The following is a 21,649-nucleotide window of genomic DNA, read 5'->3' as shown; positions in this document are numbered from 1 at the left end:
CTTGTCTTATTCCTAATTTTGAATGGATGTATCTAATGATTTGGCAAAAAATCACATTTTCTGTGTGTTTCTGATAATTATGCTCATAACATTGAGAGTTTTCTCTCTTTTGCAAGAATTCATTGTCACGAATGATTTCTTCTAGAGAATATTAGCTTAGTATTTCTTTCCTGTCCTTTTCTTTTTAAAAAATTATTTCCTTTGATATCCTGTATACAGAATTGGATAAATTATAATCCTTGGTATGATTCATGACACACTGTCATCATTGGTCCATGAATACCATGCTTTTGATTATTAGTTTGGTAACTTAGGTAATTTAGTACTTAGCGCTCATTAATGTGTCATTAAACACAAAACAAAAGATCTTGAAAAACACCTGTATGGCCTATCACTTGGCACCCCTCATCTTTGCCACCCGAATTTCCGAATTAAAGGACATCATCTTGAATCCTGATTTTATAATATCTTGTTTTCCTATTTATATACTTTTATTGCATATAGTTGCATTCCTAAAAACTATAATTTTTAATTGAGTTTAATAACTCTTTATAAAATTTCCTGTGTTCAATCTTATCTTTTAACTCATCAATTTAATCCAATTGTGTTTATTTTGATTATCAGTTTATTGCTACCACCCAGTTTTGTCTAATTTATTTTCCATGATCTTTCTTTAATTTTTTCTCAGTTCCTGTTTTATGTTGGCTAATTTTCTTCTCTTTCCCCCATTTATACCTTTGAAAATTACACATTCTTCATCTTTCGTTTTACTGGTGACACACAAAATTTCAGTATGCCCACCTGACTTGTGAGATTATGAAACTAATCCCTGTGTGTGCCCTTCTGCGTGATACTGCACTAAACTTGAATGCCTCCAACTGTTGATTAGTATTGTAGTTACACTTGACCTCAAGTTGACCTTGTCATAATTATTACTGGGTTTTTATACTCAATGACTGATTAGATTTTCAGGTATGTGTTTTAACACATTGGTTTTACTCACTGAGGCTTTCTTGGAGACTCGTTTTTCTTGTCACTGGAGCATGCCTTTCTGTGATTTGGCATTGGCCAGTTCCCTTGGCTTTGTGTGAACATGTTTTGATTTTACTCTCCCCCTTGAATGTTGGTTTCCGTGTATTTGCACTGAGAGAACCCTCATGAACTCAGTCTGCTGGGAAAGCTAAAAATTTTTTTTTCACCACTTTGAAGTGCTCCTCCAATTTGAGATTTAGGTCATCCGTCAGTTCTTGCAATTCTCAGTCCACGTCTCCCTCAAAGTTCTCTTGGCTCTCCTGTTACTTGTGTGGATTGGGCTTTCTCATGCTGTTGGCCGGGTCTCTTCCTCCCATTGTGTTTTGCTGATCTTCATCTCTCTGTGGAATATGTCTATCTTATTCTCCATGAGCTTTATTCAATATGTTGTTCATTTAACATGTGAGATTTTCATCTCAATGCCCATATATTTCATTTCCTAATGTTTCATTTGATTCTTTTGCAGATCGGTCTGCTCTTCTCAGTTTATATCCTGTTCTTCCATTTATGGCTTCTAGATGTCTAAAAAATATTTAAATGTTCTAAATACATCTTACTGTTTCCTTCAGATCATTATGTTATCTTGTGGCAGTGCCCTGTGTTCTAGGGCATGGAAGTGTCACTATGGGGTGGTTCTTTTTTTGAAGATTTTATTTATTTATTTATTTATTTATTTATTTATTTAGGGGGGGAGAGAGCATGAGCAGGGGGAGGGGGAGGGGCAAAGGGAGAGGGAGAAGCAGACCCCCCGCTGAGCAGGGAGCCTGATGCAGGGCTCAGTCCCAGGACCCCGAGATCATGGCCTGAGCCCTGAGCAGAAGGCAGAGGATTTACCGACTGAGCCACCCAGGTGCCCCTGTTTGTTGTGGTTTTAACATAGATCCCCAGATTCCCTTACACTCCCACCTTCCAAACACAGACTCTAATTCCATTCTCCTTGAGTGTGAGCTGAATTTATCCTCTGGTTCAAAGATTCCTTCCTCATCTGTGCCCAGTTTTCCAAGAAGCCCATCAAAGGCATTCTTCATTTCTGTTACAGTGCTTTTCATGTCTAGCATTTCTTTTTTGGTTCTTTCCTAGGATTTCTATCTGTCTGCTGACATTGCCAATGCACCTGTTGCACACTGCTTTATCTGTTAGAGCCCTTAGCATATTCTTCATAGTTATTTTAAATTCATGGTCTGATTATTTCAGCATTCCTTCCATGTGTTCTGATGCCTGTGCTGTCTTTTCAAATTGTGTTTTTTGCCTTCTGGTATGTCTTGTAATTTTTTTCTTGAAAGCGAGACAAGATGTACTAAGTAGAAGGAAGTGCTTTCAAAGAGACTTTAGCAATGTGGTGGCAAGGTGTGGGAAGCATTCTGTTATTATTATTAATTAATTAATTAATTTGTCTTAGAGTGTGCACACATGAGCAGAGTGGGGGAGAGTTGGGGGGAGGTGCAGAGAGAGAATCCCAAGCAGACTCTACCCTCAGCACAGAGCCTTAGTTGGGGGCTCAGTCCCATGGCCCTGAGATCATGACCTGAGTCAAATCAAGAGTGGGGCACTTAACCAGCTGAGCCACCCAGGTGCCCCAAAAGCATTCTGTTATTAAAAACAAGACAGGGGTGACTGGACAGGCTAGAGCTTGCTGAATTGGGGATTTCTCTTCCCCCAGGTCAGTGAGGATCTGATAGCACCCCAGCAGGTTAGTCTCCCCTGAAGGCAGGCCTTATTAAAAAGAACAGAATGCTCTGGTGTCTCTAAAAATGGTTCCCTTTCCTCCCCTCCGGCTAGAAGCACAAGGGCATTATTCTCTACTATTTCCTGTAGAAAGCTGGTCAAGCTCCTGGAGGTAAAACATACAGTATTGCTGTGGCCTCCCCGTGACTGGAGCTCCCTGGAGGTGTTCTCTCTCAGAGTTGCCCACGCTGAGCCTCCAGCCATTCCTCCCTTTGTGTTCGGGCTTCCCTACCCTCGCTTGGTGGCATCCGATTTTTACCCTCAAGTTTCTGCGTCCTACACCTTCCCTCCCTGGATTCATCTGCCTGTCTCTCCAGTCATGGGCCCAGCAGTTTGCCATGTCCTCCCCGCTCTCCTGCATCCAGAAGAGTTAACTGATTTCTCAGTGTGTTCAGGACAGACCGGTAACTTGCAGGCTCCTCACATGCAGAACCAGGAACCCGCCACTGTGTGTGAGCAGAGTTCAGCCACTCGCTTCTCACAGCTAGACTGTGGCGGCTGTGTGACATGTGGGGCTAGATACGGAAACACAGGGTGTCCAGCTGCCTCTCAGGTCGTTCCTGCGGGGAGTGAGCCACCATGGCTTCACACTCGGTGAGCTGGGTGATCAGGCCCTGGAAGATCTGAGGCCTCCTGCCGCCAGCAGTGCTAGCGAGCCCTGTTGAAGTCCTCCGGCCCCAGTTCAGGACAATGGCGGCCTTGGCTGATACCTTGACTGGAATCACATGGAAGACCCTGAGCTAGAATTACCCCCTTATCATATTCCTGAGTTCCTGAACTACAGAAATTGTGAAAGATAATAAATGTCATTTCTAGCCACTGAATTTTGAGGTAGTATGTTATACAGAAATAGGGACGCCTGGGTGGCTCAGTTGGTTAAGTGTCTACCTTTAGCTTAGGTCATGATCTCAGGGTCCTGGGATCGAGTCCTTTGTTGGGTTCCTTGCTCTGCGGGGAGTCTGCTTCTCCCTCTCACTCTGTCCCTCCTTACTACTCATGCTAGCTCACTCTCTCAAATAAATTAAATAAAATCTTACAAAAAAAGAAATAGGTAGCTCAATACACTGCCTTACTGGTGGCCTGTGTCCAGGTATAGTATCCCTGAAAGTTTCTTAGCACCATTTCACAACCTTGCATGGTATCTGCAAGTTCCCTCCTCATTTCTGACACCTGGAAAAGTTCCTGTTCTTTCTTTGAAGCCCAGCTATTTAAATTTTCTTTTGTTACACTTTATTATTTACTTGTGCCGTTTGGCCATACTAACATGATTTTCTGTAAAATTATAAACTACTAAAGTTAACTTCAGAAAAGACAGAAAATTTAAAGAGACTATGTATTTCTTAGAATCAGGTTTTTTGTTGTTGTTGCTTTGTTTTGTTTTTGAAGATTTTATTTATTTGATAGAGAGAGAGAGACAGCCAGCGAGAGAGGAAACACAAGCAGGGGGAGTGGGAGAGGAAGAAGCAGGCCCCCAGCGCAGGAGTCCAATGCGGGCCTCGATCCCAGGGCTCTGGGATCACGCCCTGAGCTGAAGGCAGATGCTTAACGACCGAGCCACCCAGGCACCCCAGAATCAGGTTTGATTGAATATGATAAAATAGTCCCAAGTAATAGTGGCTTAAATAAAACTTTATCTTTTTTATAAAAGAAGTATAGAAACAGTTTAGGACTGGTGTGGCAGTTCCATTATGATATTGAGATATATATATATTTGTTTGTTTCCAGAGATATAGGCCTATACGTTTCTGTTAAACCACTGTGGTGTCTGCTAACATTTCTCAAGATCAACTTAAGATCCAGTGAGGCTGGGGCGCCTGGGTGGCACAGCGGTTGGGTGTCTGCCTTTGGCTCAGGGCGTGATCCCGGCGTTCTGGGATCGAGCCCCACATCAGGCTCCTCCGCTGGAAGCCTGCTTCTTCCTCTCCCACTCCCCCTGCTTGTGTTCCCTCTCTCGCTGGCTGTCTCTGTCGAATAAATAAAATCTTTAAAAAAAAAAAAAATATCCAGTGAGGCTGCTAGATCTCCAGCACTCACATCTGCAGTATAAGAGTAAAGGAGTAAAGAAAAACAGAATGAAAAATAAAAGTCCAGTCCTAGCTGAGTCAACTCCCTGTAGGCCCTTCCCTGAAAGCCCCACAGAGCACTTACACAGGTGCCTCATTGACTTGAACATAGTCTTGAGGCCACGACCAGCTGCTCGGGAGACCGCAGAATGTTGTCCCGTATTCCAGTGGTGCTGTATCCAGATAGAATCAGGATTATGGCTCTGAGGAAGAAAGGGAAAATGGATGTTGGGTGGACAGTGAGCAATCTCTGCCACAGACTGAGGAGAAACAGAAAAATTGTCAAAGTTCTACCCCCAAGACAGCGCCAGATTCAGTGAATTTCACAGTAAAATCTATAAAAACTCTAAGGAACATAAAGCTGTTTTTATTTAAACTTTTCTGGAGCATAGAGAAAAAAATTATTCTAAATAGGGGTTTTTCCCCTAGTTTTGTTGAGAAATAATTGACATACATCACTGTATAAGTTTAAGCCACGTTCTTTTATAAAGTATTACATTGATATTAAGACCTGTCAAAACTAGCATAGAGAAAACTACCAAATTTACTTATAAATATTCAAAAATTTTAAACACTAGCCCAGAAGGTCCATAGCACATTGAAAGAAGGCTGGACTATGACTGATAAAAATTTAACACCCATTATTAAACTAGGAATAAATAATCACAAATTAAATCTTAAAAATAACTTTTGATGAGGCAGCATGAGGAGCTCCATGGACCCACTCAAACAGTCATAACTAGTAAACACTACCACTTACAGTCTCTGGAAATTGTCCTAAGAGCATACAGCAAATAAGGAAACATTTGTTCAAGAAAATCTACCAAATTTTGGTAAGAACAATCTGTAGCACTTGTGCCATGAACTGCTTCCTGTCCTATCTGCATCCACTGGCTCAGCATGAGGGAAGCTCCAGACTGGGTGGGTACGTCTAAGAAGATGGGGCTCCCAGTTCCCCAGGCTCAACCCCCCCAAGAGGGACAGACACCCACATTTTTTTAATCCCTCCAAAGCTCTATTTTTCAGAGACTAAGGTCCAGGCAAGTATGACCAGTAACCCAAGAGCTCTTTCCTCCACCCAGCCCCCATTCATAGGGCGGAGGTTCTGCTTCAGGCATGGCAGGCTAGGAAAACTGGAGCCCCGAAAGCCCGGAAAGCTTCACACAAGCTCACTCATAGGGCAGAGGTTCCGTGCTGGGAAGACTAGAGGCTACTGCCTGGCCCAGCACCCTAATCATAATGCAGAAGTGTCACTGAGTGGGTCACTGGCCCTGTCATCAGCTCTGGAGCTGGGACTCATATTTTGCCCTGGCAAAGGGGTGGGTGGGTGTAAGAGCAGAGTGCTTTGAGGCTCTCCCCAGTGCTACTGACTATACTTGGAACAGATTATGGGAAAAGTCAAGCCTAAAGGTACTCTGAATCAGTGTAGATTTTGGTAGCAGGCAATTTAAAGGAAGCTAATAACTCCGTGAAAGCTAAGTAATAAATCTTAGGCTGGCTAGTTTACCAAGGAGAACCAGGGAAAAAGACAAGAAAAGCCCTCTTGGGGTCAGAAAGAAACCTTATGCATATTGGCCCCCAAACTAAGGGGTTTAAATTTAATTGTATCGCACTTGATTATTTTATGGCACAAGGTGTTGGTGAAAACAATAGAGTAGTCAGCCACCAATTAATGATGCCTAACTGCCAGATGTGGTACCAACGAAGACAGGTTCCTAAACAAAGGCCCTGGGTAGATAGCCTTTCTAAACCACTGTCCTGTCATATCCCATTGTGTGTATATAGCACCGTTTCTTTACCCACATACCCATCAGTGGACACTTAGGTGGTTTCCGTATCTTGGCTGTTGTAAATAATGCTGCAGTGAACATGCAAGTGCAGATATCTTTCTGAGTAGTGTTGTTTGGTTTTTTGTTTGTCTTTTGCCTTGGTGGTGGTGGTGGTTTTGATAAATACTCAGAAGTGGAATTGCTGGATCGTATGGTAGTTCAGTCTTTAATTTTTTGAGGAACCTCCAGACTGTTTCCATAGTGGCTGCACCAAATTTACTTTCCCACAAACAGTGCATAAGGATTCCCTTTTCTCCACAGCCTTGCCATGATTTGTTATTTCTTGCATCCTTTTTGATAATAGCCATTCTAACAGGTGTGAGGGGATATCTCATTATGGTTTTGTTTTGTATTTTCCTGGTGATTAATGCGGTAGAGCATCTTTTCATGTGTCTGTTGGCCATCTGTGTGCCTTCTTTGGAAAACTGTTTTTTCAGATCTTTTGCCCATTTTTTAGTAGTTGGATTGTTGGGTGTTTTTGTTTTGTTATTGAGTAGTATGAATTCTTTATGTATTTTGGATATTAGACATTAATCAGATAATGTGGTTTGCAAATACCTTCTCCCATTCCACAGGTCGCCTTTCCATTTTGTTGATGGTTCCCTTGCTGTGCAGAAGCTCTTTAGTTTGATGCAGGCCCACTTGTTTACTTTTGCTTTTGTTGCTATTGCTTTTGCTTTTGGTGTCAGATTAAAAAATCACTGCCAAGACCTACATCAAGGAGCTTACTGCCTGTGTTTTCTTTTAGGAGTTTAATGTTTCAGGTCTCACAGTCTTGTCTAATCCATTTTGAGTTTAATTTTTGTATATGGTATAAGATAGTGGTCCAGATTCATTATTTTGCATGGACTGACCAATTTTCCCACCACCATTTATCGAAGAGACTGTCCTTTTCCCACTGTATATTCTTGGCTCCTTTATCATAAATTAATTGACCATATGTGGGTGGGCTTATTTCTGGGCTATTTGTTTCACTGATCTATGTGTCTGTTGTTATGCCAATGCCATACTCTTAATTACTATAATTTTATAATATAGTTTGAAATCAAGGAGCATGATGACTCCAGCTTTGTTCTTTTTCAAGATTGCTTTAGTTGCTCAGGGTCTTTTATGTTTCCATACAAATTTTTAAATTCTTCTATTTCTGTGAAAAATGCCATTGGAATTTAAAAAATTTTTAACTTAAATAAGGAGAATTCTTTCAGGTGGAAAAAATCCTATATTTGGAAGGAGAAACAATAGGTACTGATCCAGAGGGAAAGGGCAAAGGGTGAGTGTGCCACCATGGCGGGCCAAATCCGATTCCATTTCCCATCCAAGGCAAAATCTTCCCAAGTCATTGGAATTTTAATAGAGACTTCATTGAATCTGTAGATTGCTTCAGGTATTATGGATATTTTAACAATATTAATTCTTCCAATTCATGAGCATTGAATCTTTCCATTTATTTGTCTTCAATTTCTTTCATTAATATAGTTTTCAATATATAGACCTTTTACCTCCCTAATTAAATTTATTTCTGGGTATATAAATCTTTTTTGTGTAATTATAAATGGGATTGTTTTCTTAATTTTTTTTTAAAAGATTTTATTTATTTTTGAGAGAGAGAGAGCACGCACACGCACACACAAGTTGGGGGGAGGGGCAGAGAAAGAAGCAGGCTCCCTGCTGAGCAGGGAGCCCGATGTGGGACTTGATCCCAGGACCCTGGGATCATGACCTGAGCCGAAGGCAGACGCCCAACCAACTGAGCCACCCAGGCATTGATTGTTTTCTTAATTTCTCTGATCATTATTAGTGTATAGAAACACAAAAGATTTTTGTGTATTGATTTTGTAGCCTGTAACTTTACTGAATTCATATAGTGGTTCTAAGTGTGTGTGTGTGTGTGTGTGTCTTTAGCATTTTCTATACATAATATTATGTCATCTGCAATTAAGGCAGTTTCACTTCTTCCTCTCCAATTTGGATACCTTTTCTTTTTTTTTGTCTAGTTGCTCTAGCTAGGACTTCCAATACTATGTTGAATAAAAGTGGTGAGTGGGCAGCCTTGTCTTGTTCCTGATCTTAGAAGGAAAGTTTTTAGCTTTTCACTTTTGAGTATGATGTTAGCTGCGGGCTTGTCATATATGGCCTTCATTATGTTATATTCCCTCTATACCCACCTTATAAATGATGTTAAATTTTGTCCATCTATTGAGACGATCATACAATCTTTCTCCTTCATTTTGTTAATGTGGTAGAGTATCCCATTGACTGATTTGTGTAAGTCGAACCATCCTTGTATTCCTGGAATAAATGCCACTTGACCATGTGTATGGTTTTTTAAATGTATTGTTGAATGCGGTTTTCTAATATTTTGAGGATTTTTGCATCTATATTCAATAGGGATAATGACCTGTAATTTTCTTTTCTTGTGCCATCCTTGTCTAGTTTTGGTATCAGGGTAATGATGGCCTCATAAAAGGGGTGTGAAATTCCTTTCGCCTTCTCTTTTGTGGAAGAATTTGAGAAAGATTATTCTTCTTTGAATATTTGGTAGAATTCACCAGTGAAGCTGTCTGGTCTTGGACTTTCTTTTGTTGGGACATTTTTGATTACTGATTCAATCTCCTTACCAGTAACTGTTCAGATTTTCTATTTCATAATGATTTAGTCTTGGTAGGTTGTTTCTTTTCTTTTTAAGATTTTATTTATTTGAGAGAGTGAGAGAAAGCACAAGGGGGGAGGGTCAGAGGAAGAAGCAGACTCCCCGCTAAGCAGGGAGCCTGATGTGGGGCTTGATCCTGGGACTCCAGGATCATGACCTGAGCCAAAGGCAGCTGCTTAACTGACTGAGCCACCCAGGTACCCCAAGGTTGTATGTTTCTAGGAATTTACCCATTTCTTCTAGGTTGTCCAAGCTGTTGTTCATAGTAGTCTCTTACGATTGTTTGTGTTTCTGTGGTATCAGTTGTAACATCTCTTTCATTTCTGATTTTTGAGTCTTCTTTTTTTTTTTTGGTGAGTCTAGCTAAAGGTTTGTTATCTTTTCAAAGAACCAGCTTTTAGTTTCATTGATCTTTTCTACTGTGTTGTTCTTCTTTTTTTTTTTTTTAGTCTCTATTTCATTTATTTCTGCTATAATCTTTAGTATTTTCTTCCTTCTACTAACCTTGGCCTTCATTTGTTCTTCTTTTTCTAGTTTCTTGATGTGTAAACTTCTTAGGACTGCTTTTGCTGTATCCCATAAAGTATAGTATGTTACATTTCCATTTTCATTTGTCTCAAGGTATTTTTTGATATCTCCTTTGACCTATGTTGTTCAGTAGCATGTTATTTAATCTTTACATAAATAATGAATTTTTTAGTTTTGTGTAATTAATTTCATACCAGTGTGGTTGAAGATACATGATTCAGTTGTTTTAAATTTATTAAGACTTGTTTCATGGCATAACAGATGATGTATCTTGAAAAAGGTTTTATGTGTATTCTGTTGCCTTAGAATGGAACATTCTGTAAATATCTGTTAAGTCTGGTCTAACATATCATGTAAGGCCAGTGTTTCCTTATTTTCTGTTTGGATGATCTATCCATCAATGTAAGGCCCTACTATTGTTGCATTGTTGTCTAGTACTCCCTTTATTCCTTTATAAAAATTTTATTTAAATTTTAGTTAACATACAGTGCAATATTGGTTTCTGGAGTTATTTCTCTCTTATTCCTGTTTAATACTTGCTTTATATAATTAGGCACTCCCATGTTGGGTTCATAAATATTTACAAATGTTATATCTTCTTGTTGAATTGACCCCTTTATCATTATGTCATACCCTTGTCTCTTATTAGTCTTTGTTTTAAAAGTCTGTTTTATCTGATTAAGTATAGCTACTCCAGCTTTCTGTTGGTTTCCATGGAATATCTTTTTCCATCCCTTAACTTTCAGTCTTGTGTCCTCACATCTATAGTGAGTCTCTTGTAGGCAGCATATAGATGAGTCTTGTCTTTTTATCCATTCAGCCACTCTATGTCTTTTGATTGGAGAATTTAGTCCATTTATATTTAAGGTAATTATTGATAGGTACGTGCCTCTTGACATTTTGTTAATTGTTTTCTGGCTGTTTTTCTAGTCCCTCTTTGTTCCTTTCTTCTTTTCTTGCAGTCACAAAAATTGGGGCACTAGACTGGGTATGAGTTCCTTTTGAGGTGACACCAAATATTACAGCTGCATGAGGCTAGGAACGTAAGCTCCCCTGGCCTCCAGAGCCAGCTGATCCAGAGGCATCCCCTAGGTGGCAGCCACAAAAATGGAAACACCAGATGCATGTAAAAGTTCCTTTATGAAAGATACTGGTGCTCTGGAGCATGGTAAAGGGAGACTGCAAAGATGGCACCTGCCAGTTTCCTCTCTGGAATGTTCCAGCAGGTTCCTAAGTATATATTCAGTTAGATGCTTGCTCCTCAGGCCAATGTTTTAATGGAAGCAGGTGAACCTCCTTCACCTTCAATCTGGGTGCTATCAGCTACCTCTGAACCCTGTAAGAGCAGTTTCTCAGGTCACTTCAGTCTGTGGGTCTCGGGATGCAGGCCCGTTGGTTTTCAGATGTATGTTCTGGGGAGTTGTCACTCAGGTGTATGTCTTAAAAGTTGGTATACCTGATGTAGGTTTGAACACATTGCTCCTCAGGGAGAAGTTCCAGGTTTTGTGTTCCTTCCCGGTTGTTGGTCACTGTGCCAGGGGTGGGCTTTATTGTGAGATTGTGTTCCGACTCTTCTACGTGCTTCAGTGTGGTTTTCTTTTTGTTTGCCAGGTCTGTAGTTGTCACTCAGCCAACCTGTCTTTTAAGAGGAAATTGTTCCATTGTAGCCACATCCAGTGTGTCTCTAGGAGGAGGTGAGTTCAGAGTCTCCTATGGTGCCACTTTGAACCAGAACCTCCCAGCACTTGTTTGTATAAGTAGTCCTCACAACCCTGTGGGTAAGCTGTCTTTTTTTTTTTTCTTCTAAAGGAGAAAACAATGTTTCATAGGGTTATATACTTCTTTACCAAAATTAAGAACACATCTAGGAGGACTATTCATCAAGAGCTCTTTTCATAATAACTATTCATTCTACCCAAGTGGGAAAAATGTTATAACCAGCTACTTACTCAAGCAAAGGGAGAAAAAAATAAAAAAAATAAAATGGAGGATTTCTGCACTGCAGCAGTTGGAGAAATGAAGGAGAATGGCTAATAACACTAAAATTCATAAATTCATAAAAACAATTTTAAACAGCACAAAAAGTGGCATTCTACTTTAAATACTGGTCATATCTTAATTAAGCAGCTTATTTTACTGGATTTAATTTCATCTGGAAATGATTTTTTGACCACCCTCTTAAATAGGCTAGGGTTGAAGCCATTTTATAATTCACTTTATAAACATACGTTTGCTTTATACAAAAGCAGGGCATCCCAAGATTACCAGCAAAGTCATTTTTTAAGTTGAAATTACACAATACTGCCAGATAGATAATATTTTAATCATGTCAGTGGCTCCCTGGTACTTACTGAATAAAATTTAAACTCCTCACTCTGGCTGAAGACCCCTACAATGTACCTATTTCAAACTTGCCTTAGTTACTAAATCTGATAAACTCTTTTAGTCTTCCCAGCTCTTTCACACATCACCTACCCATGTGATAACAGCTCACAGCCAGAAATAACCTTTTCCTCTCTGAGATTCTACACCTTTCAGCTCACCATCCCCAAAGCATTTCTCATGGCACTGTTCAATTATGTGTACTGAAGTATACTGAAACCCTAAGCCCAAGTATGTATGTATGTGTGTATATGCTTTATCTTTCATTATCAGACATAGTAGGCACTTGGAAGTATTTTTCTACAATATTTCCTCCTATACAGAGAAGTCTAAGGCTGGCAAGGAGCAGAAAGAGTGGAGACACAGCGGTCCCTTGTTAATCTCAGTAAATTACATGTGTGTAATGCTTTCTGGCTTATAAAAAGCTTCCACGTACATTTCTCCCCATGACATAAACAAATACAAAGAAAAACGAACAGTGTTTAAGATCAAGGCTATTAGCCAATATTTAGGAAAAACAGAGAAAAGGAAATTGCTAGCTTTGCGGAAGTAACAAAAGATTAAGGAAATTTTAAAAGGCTAGAAAAGATTAAGTGGAGAGAGTCTGTAGAATTTTGGAAAGCTAAATAAGTTTTAAATTAGACAGCAGTGAGGGGAAATGAAGGCAATGAAAGACTGCAGGAAAGTGATGGAGAGCCGCAGCCTGCAAAGTCTCTAGTCAGCCTATGGTGCTTCAGAGTAGGAACCCAGAAAGGGTACTTGAGAGCACAGGGAACACTATGCTGGTGACTGAACAAAAACATGGTCCTGAGATCCATGAGAAATGGAATCCAGTCTTGGGACAGCATGCTAAAGTTGGAAGTGGTGATATCAGAAGATGTCAGTCTTTGAAGAACTCCGTAGAAAGTGATTTGGTGAAAACAAGATGTATCACAAAATTCTTATTGTGGCTTCACATGTTATTTTGGATATTGTGGAGTAGGATTCCAATGTAATTCTGAACAGATACATTTTCTCCTACTGCCCGTGGGTTCCATCCTCATTGGCTATCTCTGACCCTATTTTCCTATCCCGACCCAACCAACAGAGCAGTTCTGAAAACACGAATGAAGCTTGTTATAAATACCTGGTGTGAATCCTCTAACCTGGGGGAAATTTAAGCCTTGCTAACATAAGCTGTGATTCAAGGTGGCTCTAAGTTAGGAGAGAGGGGTACACATGGTGTCTTGGCAGTTAGTTAGGCTCAATATAACTAAAAGGTGAGAAAGAAGCTGTTGAACATCACAGAATTTGTATTAAAATTCATAATCACTTTGATGTGACTTGATCAGTTCAGTTTTTATTTACCTGAATGTGAAAGCTTTCCCCCTAAAAGGCAGAAAATTAATGTGAACAAATGTAATTAACACTGACTGAAGAATGCAGTTATAAGGATGGAGGAGTCTCACCAGTCTGAATGATCAGCTGCTTAAGGCATTCTTCTCCAAGTACTATGCTGGTGAAGAAATACAGATTCCCCCACCCCAACCCTGACAATCCTATGTATGTGGCAATAAATAAATACATGACTGACCCGGAATCTAGAACCTCAGAATATTAGACACAAACACAAGTGCCTTAGTTAGAGAGGCCTCAGAAATCTAGACCATATTAGATTTTCAGAGCCATCTTTGTCACCTCACTGGCATATTTAATAAGTGTTTATAAGCACCTATATGCAAGGCACAGTGGGGAGTGTAAGATGTCATGGATCTGACCAACTGACGGAGGATTCTTTATAGGCAAAATGGTCAGAGCAGCAGACCCCATCAGAGCCTTCTGCCCAGGAGACTAATCATGAAGTGCTGGCTGGAGGTGGTTAGCCAGTCTGGAAGCCCATTTCAGTCCAGTAGGTGAGAATAAACGTTTCAGGTCCTGCCCTTTCCAGACAACTCTCCTGTAGCCTCCTATCAAACAAGCTGTTCCTCAGCCACCTTCTAGAAGGTAGAAGAGAATCCATCTCAGCCAGGCTCTCTGTCGTCTAACACAAGATGATAGGAAGCGGTCAATAAAGCCCAGCCCAGTTTCTGTGGTCAGGAAGGGCTGTGCGTGGCTTCGGTTCAATGAGGAAGGAGCACCCACCCTGCCACGTACGACGTGGGTCACTGTGATAGAATTTTTTTTCCGACGTGGCTCCTCCGGTGTTGAACAAGGTATGAGGTCCGGGTGAAGCCTTTTCCACAGGTGTCACACTGATAGGGTTTCTCACCAGTGTGGATTTTTTGGTGTTCAATAAGGCTTCTGTTGCGAGTGAAACTTCTCTCACACTCATTACATTTATAAGACACAGGAGCCTCGACATGTTCCCACCGGCCTTCCACCCTCCCCTGACTCTCCCAGGTCTCTCCACGTTCAGGATCCTGCGCGTTTTTATCGCCATGGATCCTCTGGTGTCTCAAGAGGTGTGAATTCCGCCTAAAAGCTTTGCCACACATGCTGCACTGGTATGGCTTCTCCCCCGTGTGGATTTTGTGATGTTCCAGGAGGCTGCAGCTCTGGCTAAAGGTCTTTCCACAGTCCTCACACTCATAGGGCTTCTCCCCAGTGTGGGTTCTCTGGTGTTTGATAAGGTTTGAACTGTGACTGAAGACCTTGCCACATTCTTCACACTCATATGGTTTCTCACCAGTGTGGACTCTCTGATGGATGATGAGGGCAGAGCTCCCGATGAAGGTCTTGCCACAGTCCTCGCATTCATAGGGTTTCTCCCCAGTGTGGATTCTCCTGTGTTTAGTCAGGCCTGAACTCTGAGCAAAACTCTTTCCGCATTCATGACAATAGTGCCGCCTACTTCCTGTGGCATTTTTCTGCTTTCTTAACCTGTCCTCCTGTTCACCAGCTTCTGCACAGGCAGGAATCTGGGCAACGTCTTCACCCAAGTGGCACGGTATTTCCCCAGCCTCTTGTTCTGGATGTTTTTCATCTGGGGGCGGGTCCGTGATCTCAGCCTGCATGTCACCACCTGAAATAACAAGTGGCCAGACATGGTCAGTTATGCCCTGCCAGAGAATTCCACAGACTCCGGGGTGAGGATTTCCGTGCAAGGATAAGGATGGGAATAAAGGGGGACAACGGGTGCTGGGGAGGAAGGAGACTGGAGAACAGGCATGGGGCCACTGGAAGCAGGGTACACACTGGGAGTGGAAGAAGGTGGTGAGGACTGTGCTGGGGACATCCTCAGAGGCTCTAAGTCCTAAGGACGAAGGCAGGACCCTGCACTGGGGCTGGACACTAGGAGGACTGGACAGAAAGCAGCAGGAAGCAGGTAAGCGTAAGTACTTGTGAAATGTTCTGTAAGAAATGGGGCAAACGGGAGCTTAGAAACTGATCCCTAATCAGGGATACGAGCAGTCACTCTGGTCCCAGACAAGGTCTGGCTTCGGTGCTGACAGCTCTGAGCTGGAGCTCCCGCTGTACCGCCACAGAGCTGTGTGAGCTCAGACCAAGTCAGGCTGTTCCCCTGATCTCTCGGTAGCTCTGCCGTCCATTCCAGGTCACTTCTCGCTCTCATGCTCTACGGTCCCATGGCCCATTTCCCGAGGCGGCCTCAGCTCTCCTCTGTCAAGGCCTGCAACGGGAAGGGGATCAGCACTGTGCACCTGCTGTGAGCGAGGCCTGTGCTGGGGGTTGCACCTGCTGCATCCCACTTCACCTGACAGAACGCTGGCAGAACAGGAAGGAGGCAAGGTCACGAGGGTTAAGGAGCTGGTCGCACATGTGGTTAGGAGTTGGGGTTCAGAAACGGTGGCTCTGAATGCAAACAGTTCAAACAGCTTCTCACAGCCCAGTAGGTTCTGACCGACAAAGGAAGCCACGAACCCCTAGGAGAAACCAGCACCCATCCGTCTTACCCAGGGGGGTCAGGCCGCCACAGTTCTCCTGCCTTTCATCTCTGTGGAAGCTCCCTTGAGGTGAATCCAGCTGTGTCCATGCAGGGGAGAAAGCCAGGGCCACATCTTCCGTCTTCAGCAAGCCCTGAAACAGCACAGGATCCCACCTAGTTCCTCTTCCCAAAGTCACGCCCACAGCTGGGCACAGGAGAGCAAATGCCCCCTCTAAAGGGGCTCTTCAAAAAGTCCAAGTGTGGCACACTGTATCTACTTAACCCTATCTCTCATATCTTTGTCAAAAATATATAACTTAATAGTTATAGGAAAGAAATATCACACACATTAGGAAAAATACCTTCATATAAATATCTAAATAGTTCAGAATATAAAAGGGTTTGGAAAACAAGGACCGGTAGAGTGAAAGGAGGGGAAGCATATCCAAACCTTTTAAAATATTTGTGCTGTGCTTTAGCAGAGTGGCGGTGGGCGCTTAATTAACGATTTTAAATATACAATGAAATCTAGATCTGAAGTGAGGAAAAAAAACCAGGGAAAACACAGATATTATAGGGCCTCAAACACTGAGATCTTCAAGCAGGACGTTAAAGACGGGTAAGGTATTAAAGTCCAGGTTAAGTAAAAAGCGTTCAGATTGTAGTATTAAAGTTCAGACTAAAAGAATATGCCTTATCTATTCCTTCAAGTCTAAGTTCCTAGAGGGCAGAGGCCATGTGTTTGTAGCTCTCACTAACAGCAGAATTTATGAATCTTTAAAAAACAAAGCTAAATCACCACCACAACAAAATGTTCAGTTTTTGTTAAATTGCTCTGCGGAAGAAGAAAACCCACTGATAAAGGAGCTGACCAAACAGATGGAGTATGAAGACTGGGGCATCAGCACCCCATGCTAGGAGTAAAACAGGAAAATTCTCATAAGTGGGCACCAAAATAAAGGCAGATAACAGTAAGCAACCTTGGGATAGATGAGAAAACTCCCAACTCCATATGGATGTAGAATGAGGGAGGAGGAATGGGGAGAAAGGGACCTAAGGGGAAGCTCAACAGCAGTGAGGAGTGCTGGGGAGGGGGCTCCAGCTCACCTGGGGCTCTGGGGGCAGCCTGGCAGCCACCACCGCGTCTCCTCTGCAGCGCCGTCCCAGGCCAAGCCCAGGAACCTGGAGAACTAGGAAGGAAAGACGCTCTGGATGAGATGGACCCTGGCCCCCAGCCTCCCTGGCGTGTGGATTCCAAGTTCAAAAACTGGGCTAGTAAATTCCTGCCAGGAAGTTCAGACAGAATGTGCTCCTTTCCCCAAGGCCTGGTCCCTACCAGCTCCAACCCTAGGGCCCAGAGAGGCGTGGTGTGCTCCTGCAGGTATGCAACATCAGCAGGCAGGCTCCTCAGGAGGAACGGTGACAGGAAAGCAACATTCAAGAAAAAGATTTCCATTTGAAGACCTTTAGTCTTGAATTTTGCTGAGAGAATGGGTAAGAAGATTTTTGATGTTAAAATAACTCTTTAGTAGCTCTTAAAGTGCTTCTGCTTTAGTTTTAAAAAACTAAGAGTCAGATGAGGCTAAGTCCAGAAAGAAGAAAATGAAGTCTGCTTGTATGGAATTTGCTCGGATTTGAGAGAAGTGAAGGGTGACTTCCGGTTTTCCTGGAAGAGCTGAACTTTGCAAAGGGACAGAAAACAAATTAGGTCAGAACGTCCGTGGAGAAATAAAGACTGCACGTTGGCCAGTGTGTCCCAGTGCTGTCTCAGGAATACGCCCAAATGTACACAGCATATGGGGAACATCTGGGAACGTGGTGCTTTCCCATGGAGTGATTCTCACCCTTAGTTACAGACCAAGGGTTTAGAAGATTTATACTCTCTGAGTTGCAGCAGTCATACAATGTCTGGGATATTATGGCTGGCTTTACATTTCTTGCCTTATATTCTTCACAGCACTTACTAATAACTGAAATTTCATCATTACTTTCTTTGCCATCTCCCCTTTTAATGTAAGCCCCAGTGAAGCAAGAAACCTGTCTGCCTGACAGCTCTGTCTCTGGTGCCAGAACACTGGCTACCACGTAGGGGTCTCCATAAATTCATGTTAGATGAATGGAGGTCACTGTGTTATTAAAAAATCAATTCTTTCCAAACACCAATTTTAATAGTCTTATTTACTAGGTCCAGGTTTGGTTAGGAAAGCTTCCCACCACTGTTTGAAATTTCCCTGTTGTCTCAGTCTCAAAGTAAAGTAGATCTGTGATGGGCGCATATAAAGCACCTGTCAATAGATCTGTCTTTTAAATGAAGCTGAATGACGTCTGTAGAATTCAAACTGCCCAGGAGGTAACACTCACCTCTGTCTGCTGAAGCCTGGGATCCCAGAGATTCGTGCTTGAGCAGAGCCTTCATTGGCTGGAACTGGGAACTCCATGGCCTCTGAGCTGGTGTCAGCACTGCCATCTTGCAACAGAGTAGCTGCCTCTGGTCACCACCTGGGCCCTGGAAGTCATTCATTTATTGATTCATCAAAACTTCTATTATACTTTTTGTGTGCTAGTACTTTGTTTTCCAAGCGCTATTTCTAAGAGCTTTACGAATGCAGATAACCACTCTATGAGCTGGGTACTATTATTATCTGTATTTTTGTAATGAGCAAACGGAGGCCCAGAGTTGAAGCAACTTGCCCAAGGTCACCCAGCTATTAAGTGGTGATGCTAGGACTGGGGGTCAGGCAGAGGAACCCCGGAGCCCATGCTGTTAACCACTAGCGCGTGCTCCCTCGTTATATATATTGTGCTCTTATGAAGACTCTTTAGGAACTAGTGTTAAGTTCTCAGAATACTCATTTTTTTCTTATGGAAAAGTGAAAATAATTTCTAGCTTAACAAGGTTTGGAGGACTAGCAAATAAGATGACAGTATGTGAAATCACCTAACACAGGGCCTGGTATATGGTACATCTTCATTTAATGCAAGTTTCTTCCTGGACATTTGTAATGAGTTCTGAAGTCACTTTCATGGTCATTAGCTTATATGCAGCTTAGAATTTCCACATTCTCTATATAAAACGCACAACCTGAAACTGACAGACTTGAAATGAGTATTCATTGTTACAGGGCTTGGGGACAAACTGCCAATTCAAGAAGCTTGGTCTCCTGGTCACCAGTTACTCTGGTTACGTGTCCCTTGAAAGGAACGCACAGAAATACAGGATAATGCACATGGAAAATGGTCTACAAAAAGCAGTAAGATTCAGATGAAAATGAACCCAGGAGTTCCTAACCTGTGGTTCATGGACTTCCTTCCAAATGTTCTATGAATGTAAATAGGAAACATATTTCTATTTTTACTAGCGTCTAAGCAAAATTTATAAATTCCTTCAATTATGAATGAAAGCAACAAAGTGTTATAAACCTAAGTAGGCACAGCCAGGCAAACGCTGTCAAAGTCATTCAGCACCACTTTGAAACTACCAGTTACTGGGCCTGTCCCTAGGTCTTACTATATCGTGTATTAATTTTAAAAAGCACGTGATTTTATCACTAATTTGTTTCATGCTCTGTTAACTGTGTTTCAACATAACTGAGTTCTTTTCTAATCCTTCATGTTCTTACAAATACTAGTGTGAGGAGGGATCCAGGGACTTCTCCGGAGGGGCAAAGAGGTTCACGATACAGAAAGAGACAGAACTTCTGGCTCTTACAGAAACGCCCCTCACTCCGACCTTGAGACTTCTGGACGAGACAGAGCTCAGCGCTCAGGTACTAAGCCCTCTGCCTCTACCTGCAGCCCTGGCTCCTCCAGCTGCGTCTGCAAATACTCCAAGAGCACCACCACCTCGTCCCCGCTCTCCGGGTGCTGCTCCCGCACCCAGGCCTGCAGGTCCCCCGGCAGGATGGTCAGGAACTGCTCCAGCACCAGCAGCTCCACGATCTGCTCCTTGCTGTGGGTCTCGGGCCGCAGCCAGCGTCGGCACAGCTCCCGGAGCCGGCTCAGCGCCTCGCGGGGCCCGTCGGCCTCGGGGTAGCGGAAGCCCCGGAAGCGCCGGCGCGAGCGCTCGGGGCCGGGGGCCGGACTGCCCGGCGCGCCCGCCTCTGTCGCCGGCGCGGGGGCGTCGTCTTCCTCCACCTTCACCGTCAGGACCCCCGTCAGGAGCCCCGGCCGCTCCTCTGCAGCATGGGCGTCCAGGGCCGCGCTGGCCTTCGACTCTCTGGCCATCCCGGGCCTCGCGCCAGAGAGTGGCTCTACTTTCCGGGCGGTTCCTCGAGCGTGGAGTCGCTACCGGCCGGCACGACTGCGGACCGCACGGGGCACGGCTTCCCCGCGGCCACAGTCCGGCCGCGCCGTCCTCCGCACCCGCCTCGAGCCCCGCAGCCACTCTCTCCGCGGTGGACCGGCACCGGCGGGCGCCTCTGCCGCGGGAGTGAGCGGAGCCCAGGCACCGGAAGCCCAGGCACCGGAAGCCAGGGCCCGCGCCACTTCCGCGGCTCTCTAGGACGCGCCTCTCGGTGGCGGCCCCGAGTTAACCCTTCAGCGGCCGGGCCCGCCGCGGGACCGTCAGCACCCAGGGCAAGAAGGAAGAAGGCGCGGCCGGCTCTGTAGAGGAAATAAGACCTCCCCTTTAAATCCCGGGGCTCTGATGCAAGCTTGGCGGAGGAGCTGGCGTGCGTAGGACGCTAAAGTTCAGGAGGCCCGCTTCCTCGGCGTTCTGAGAGCTCTGGCAGGAGGGCCTGCAAAAGAAGCCGGAGCCGCACCAAGCTGGCGCCCGCTTGGAAAAAAACAGTGGCTGCCCCTGGTCCCTGCTTGTCTCCAGCTGTCACTCTCTTTCCTGCCGGAAGAAAGCCTTCCCTATCCCTGTCTCTAGGCCGCTTCCATTCATCCTTACCACGCTGTAGGCAGCAAACCGCCAGCAAAGCCATTCCGACCCCTCCAGCCGAATTAACTAGAAGTCCCCAACCTCCCCACCAGTTACCACTTCCCATATTCCGGGGCCTCCTCTCAGCAGCCAGGCTTATGCAGCGCCCTACTTCGGGGAACTCTGGTGTCCCTGGCTTTGGGACCCTCTTCTCTCCTGCTCTCTTTCTTCTTGTTACTTCCCAGTTCCCGTTCGGAGTCTAGCTCAGTGAGTAGATGCACAGACTCTGAAGCCAGGTTACCTGGGCTTATAATCCAGGCTTCATTTACCGCTTACTAGCTGGGTGACCTCGGTTAACTGCTTGACCTCTCTGTGCCTGACTTTCCCAGTCTTAACTGGGGGTAGTAATAGTAGATAGGGATGTTGCGAGCAGTAAGTGAGATTTTTTTTGCCTAAATTCTTGGAATAATGGCTGACTGATAGTAAGCTAGGCCTTCACTAAAATGGAAGGAAACCCTGAGATTCCTTTGAGCCAGAGGGGACTAGACTTACGCCAGAAGTGACAGTAGTTATTTTGTTGGACTAAGATGTCAGTAAGTCCCCTTTCTACTTAGTGGAATGCAAGTTTGGTAGAAGTTTATAAAGGAAAAATACCATGCTGGTACCTTCCTGAGTTTTTGTTCCTCAGTCTATCCCTCTGCAGTTCAAATGGTAACA

At 43.7% G+C, this 21,649-nt stretch overlaps 1 protein-coding gene across 1 annotated transcript; it reads right to left on the bottom strand.

Moving 5' to 3' along the window:
- Positions 1–12,010: 12,010 nt before the first annotated feature.
- On the bottom strand, positions 12,011–20,383 carry LOC113248154 (zinc finger protein with KRAB and SCAN domains 4). Its single transcript, XM_026489536.4, has 5 exons — positions 19,861–20,383; positions 18,433–18,577; positions 17,179–17,261; positions 16,100–16,223; positions 12,011–15,210 (listed from the first exon to the last, which is right to left on the bottom strand). The coding sequence occupies exons 1-5, from the start codon at positions 20,293–20,295 to the stop codon at positions 14,351–14,353; spliced, it is 1,647 nt and encodes a 548-aa protein (XP_026345321.2). The 5' UTR covers positions 20,296–20,383; the 3' UTR covers positions 12,011–14,350.
- Between the last annotated feature and the right edge of the window lie 1,266 nt (positions 20,384–21,649).

Source organism: Ursus arctos, unplaced genomic scaffold, assembly GCF_023065955.2.
Source record: "Ursus arctos isolate Adak ecotype North America unplaced genomic scaffold, UrsArc2.0 scaffold_31, whole genome shotgun sequence".
Classification (NCBI taxonomy): Eukaryota; Metazoa; Chordata; class Mammalia; order Carnivora; family Ursidae; genus Ursus; species Ursus arctos.
The sequence above is the reverse complement of the archived record's forward strand: the minus strand, read 5'-3'. Positions and strand labels throughout refer to the sequence as shown.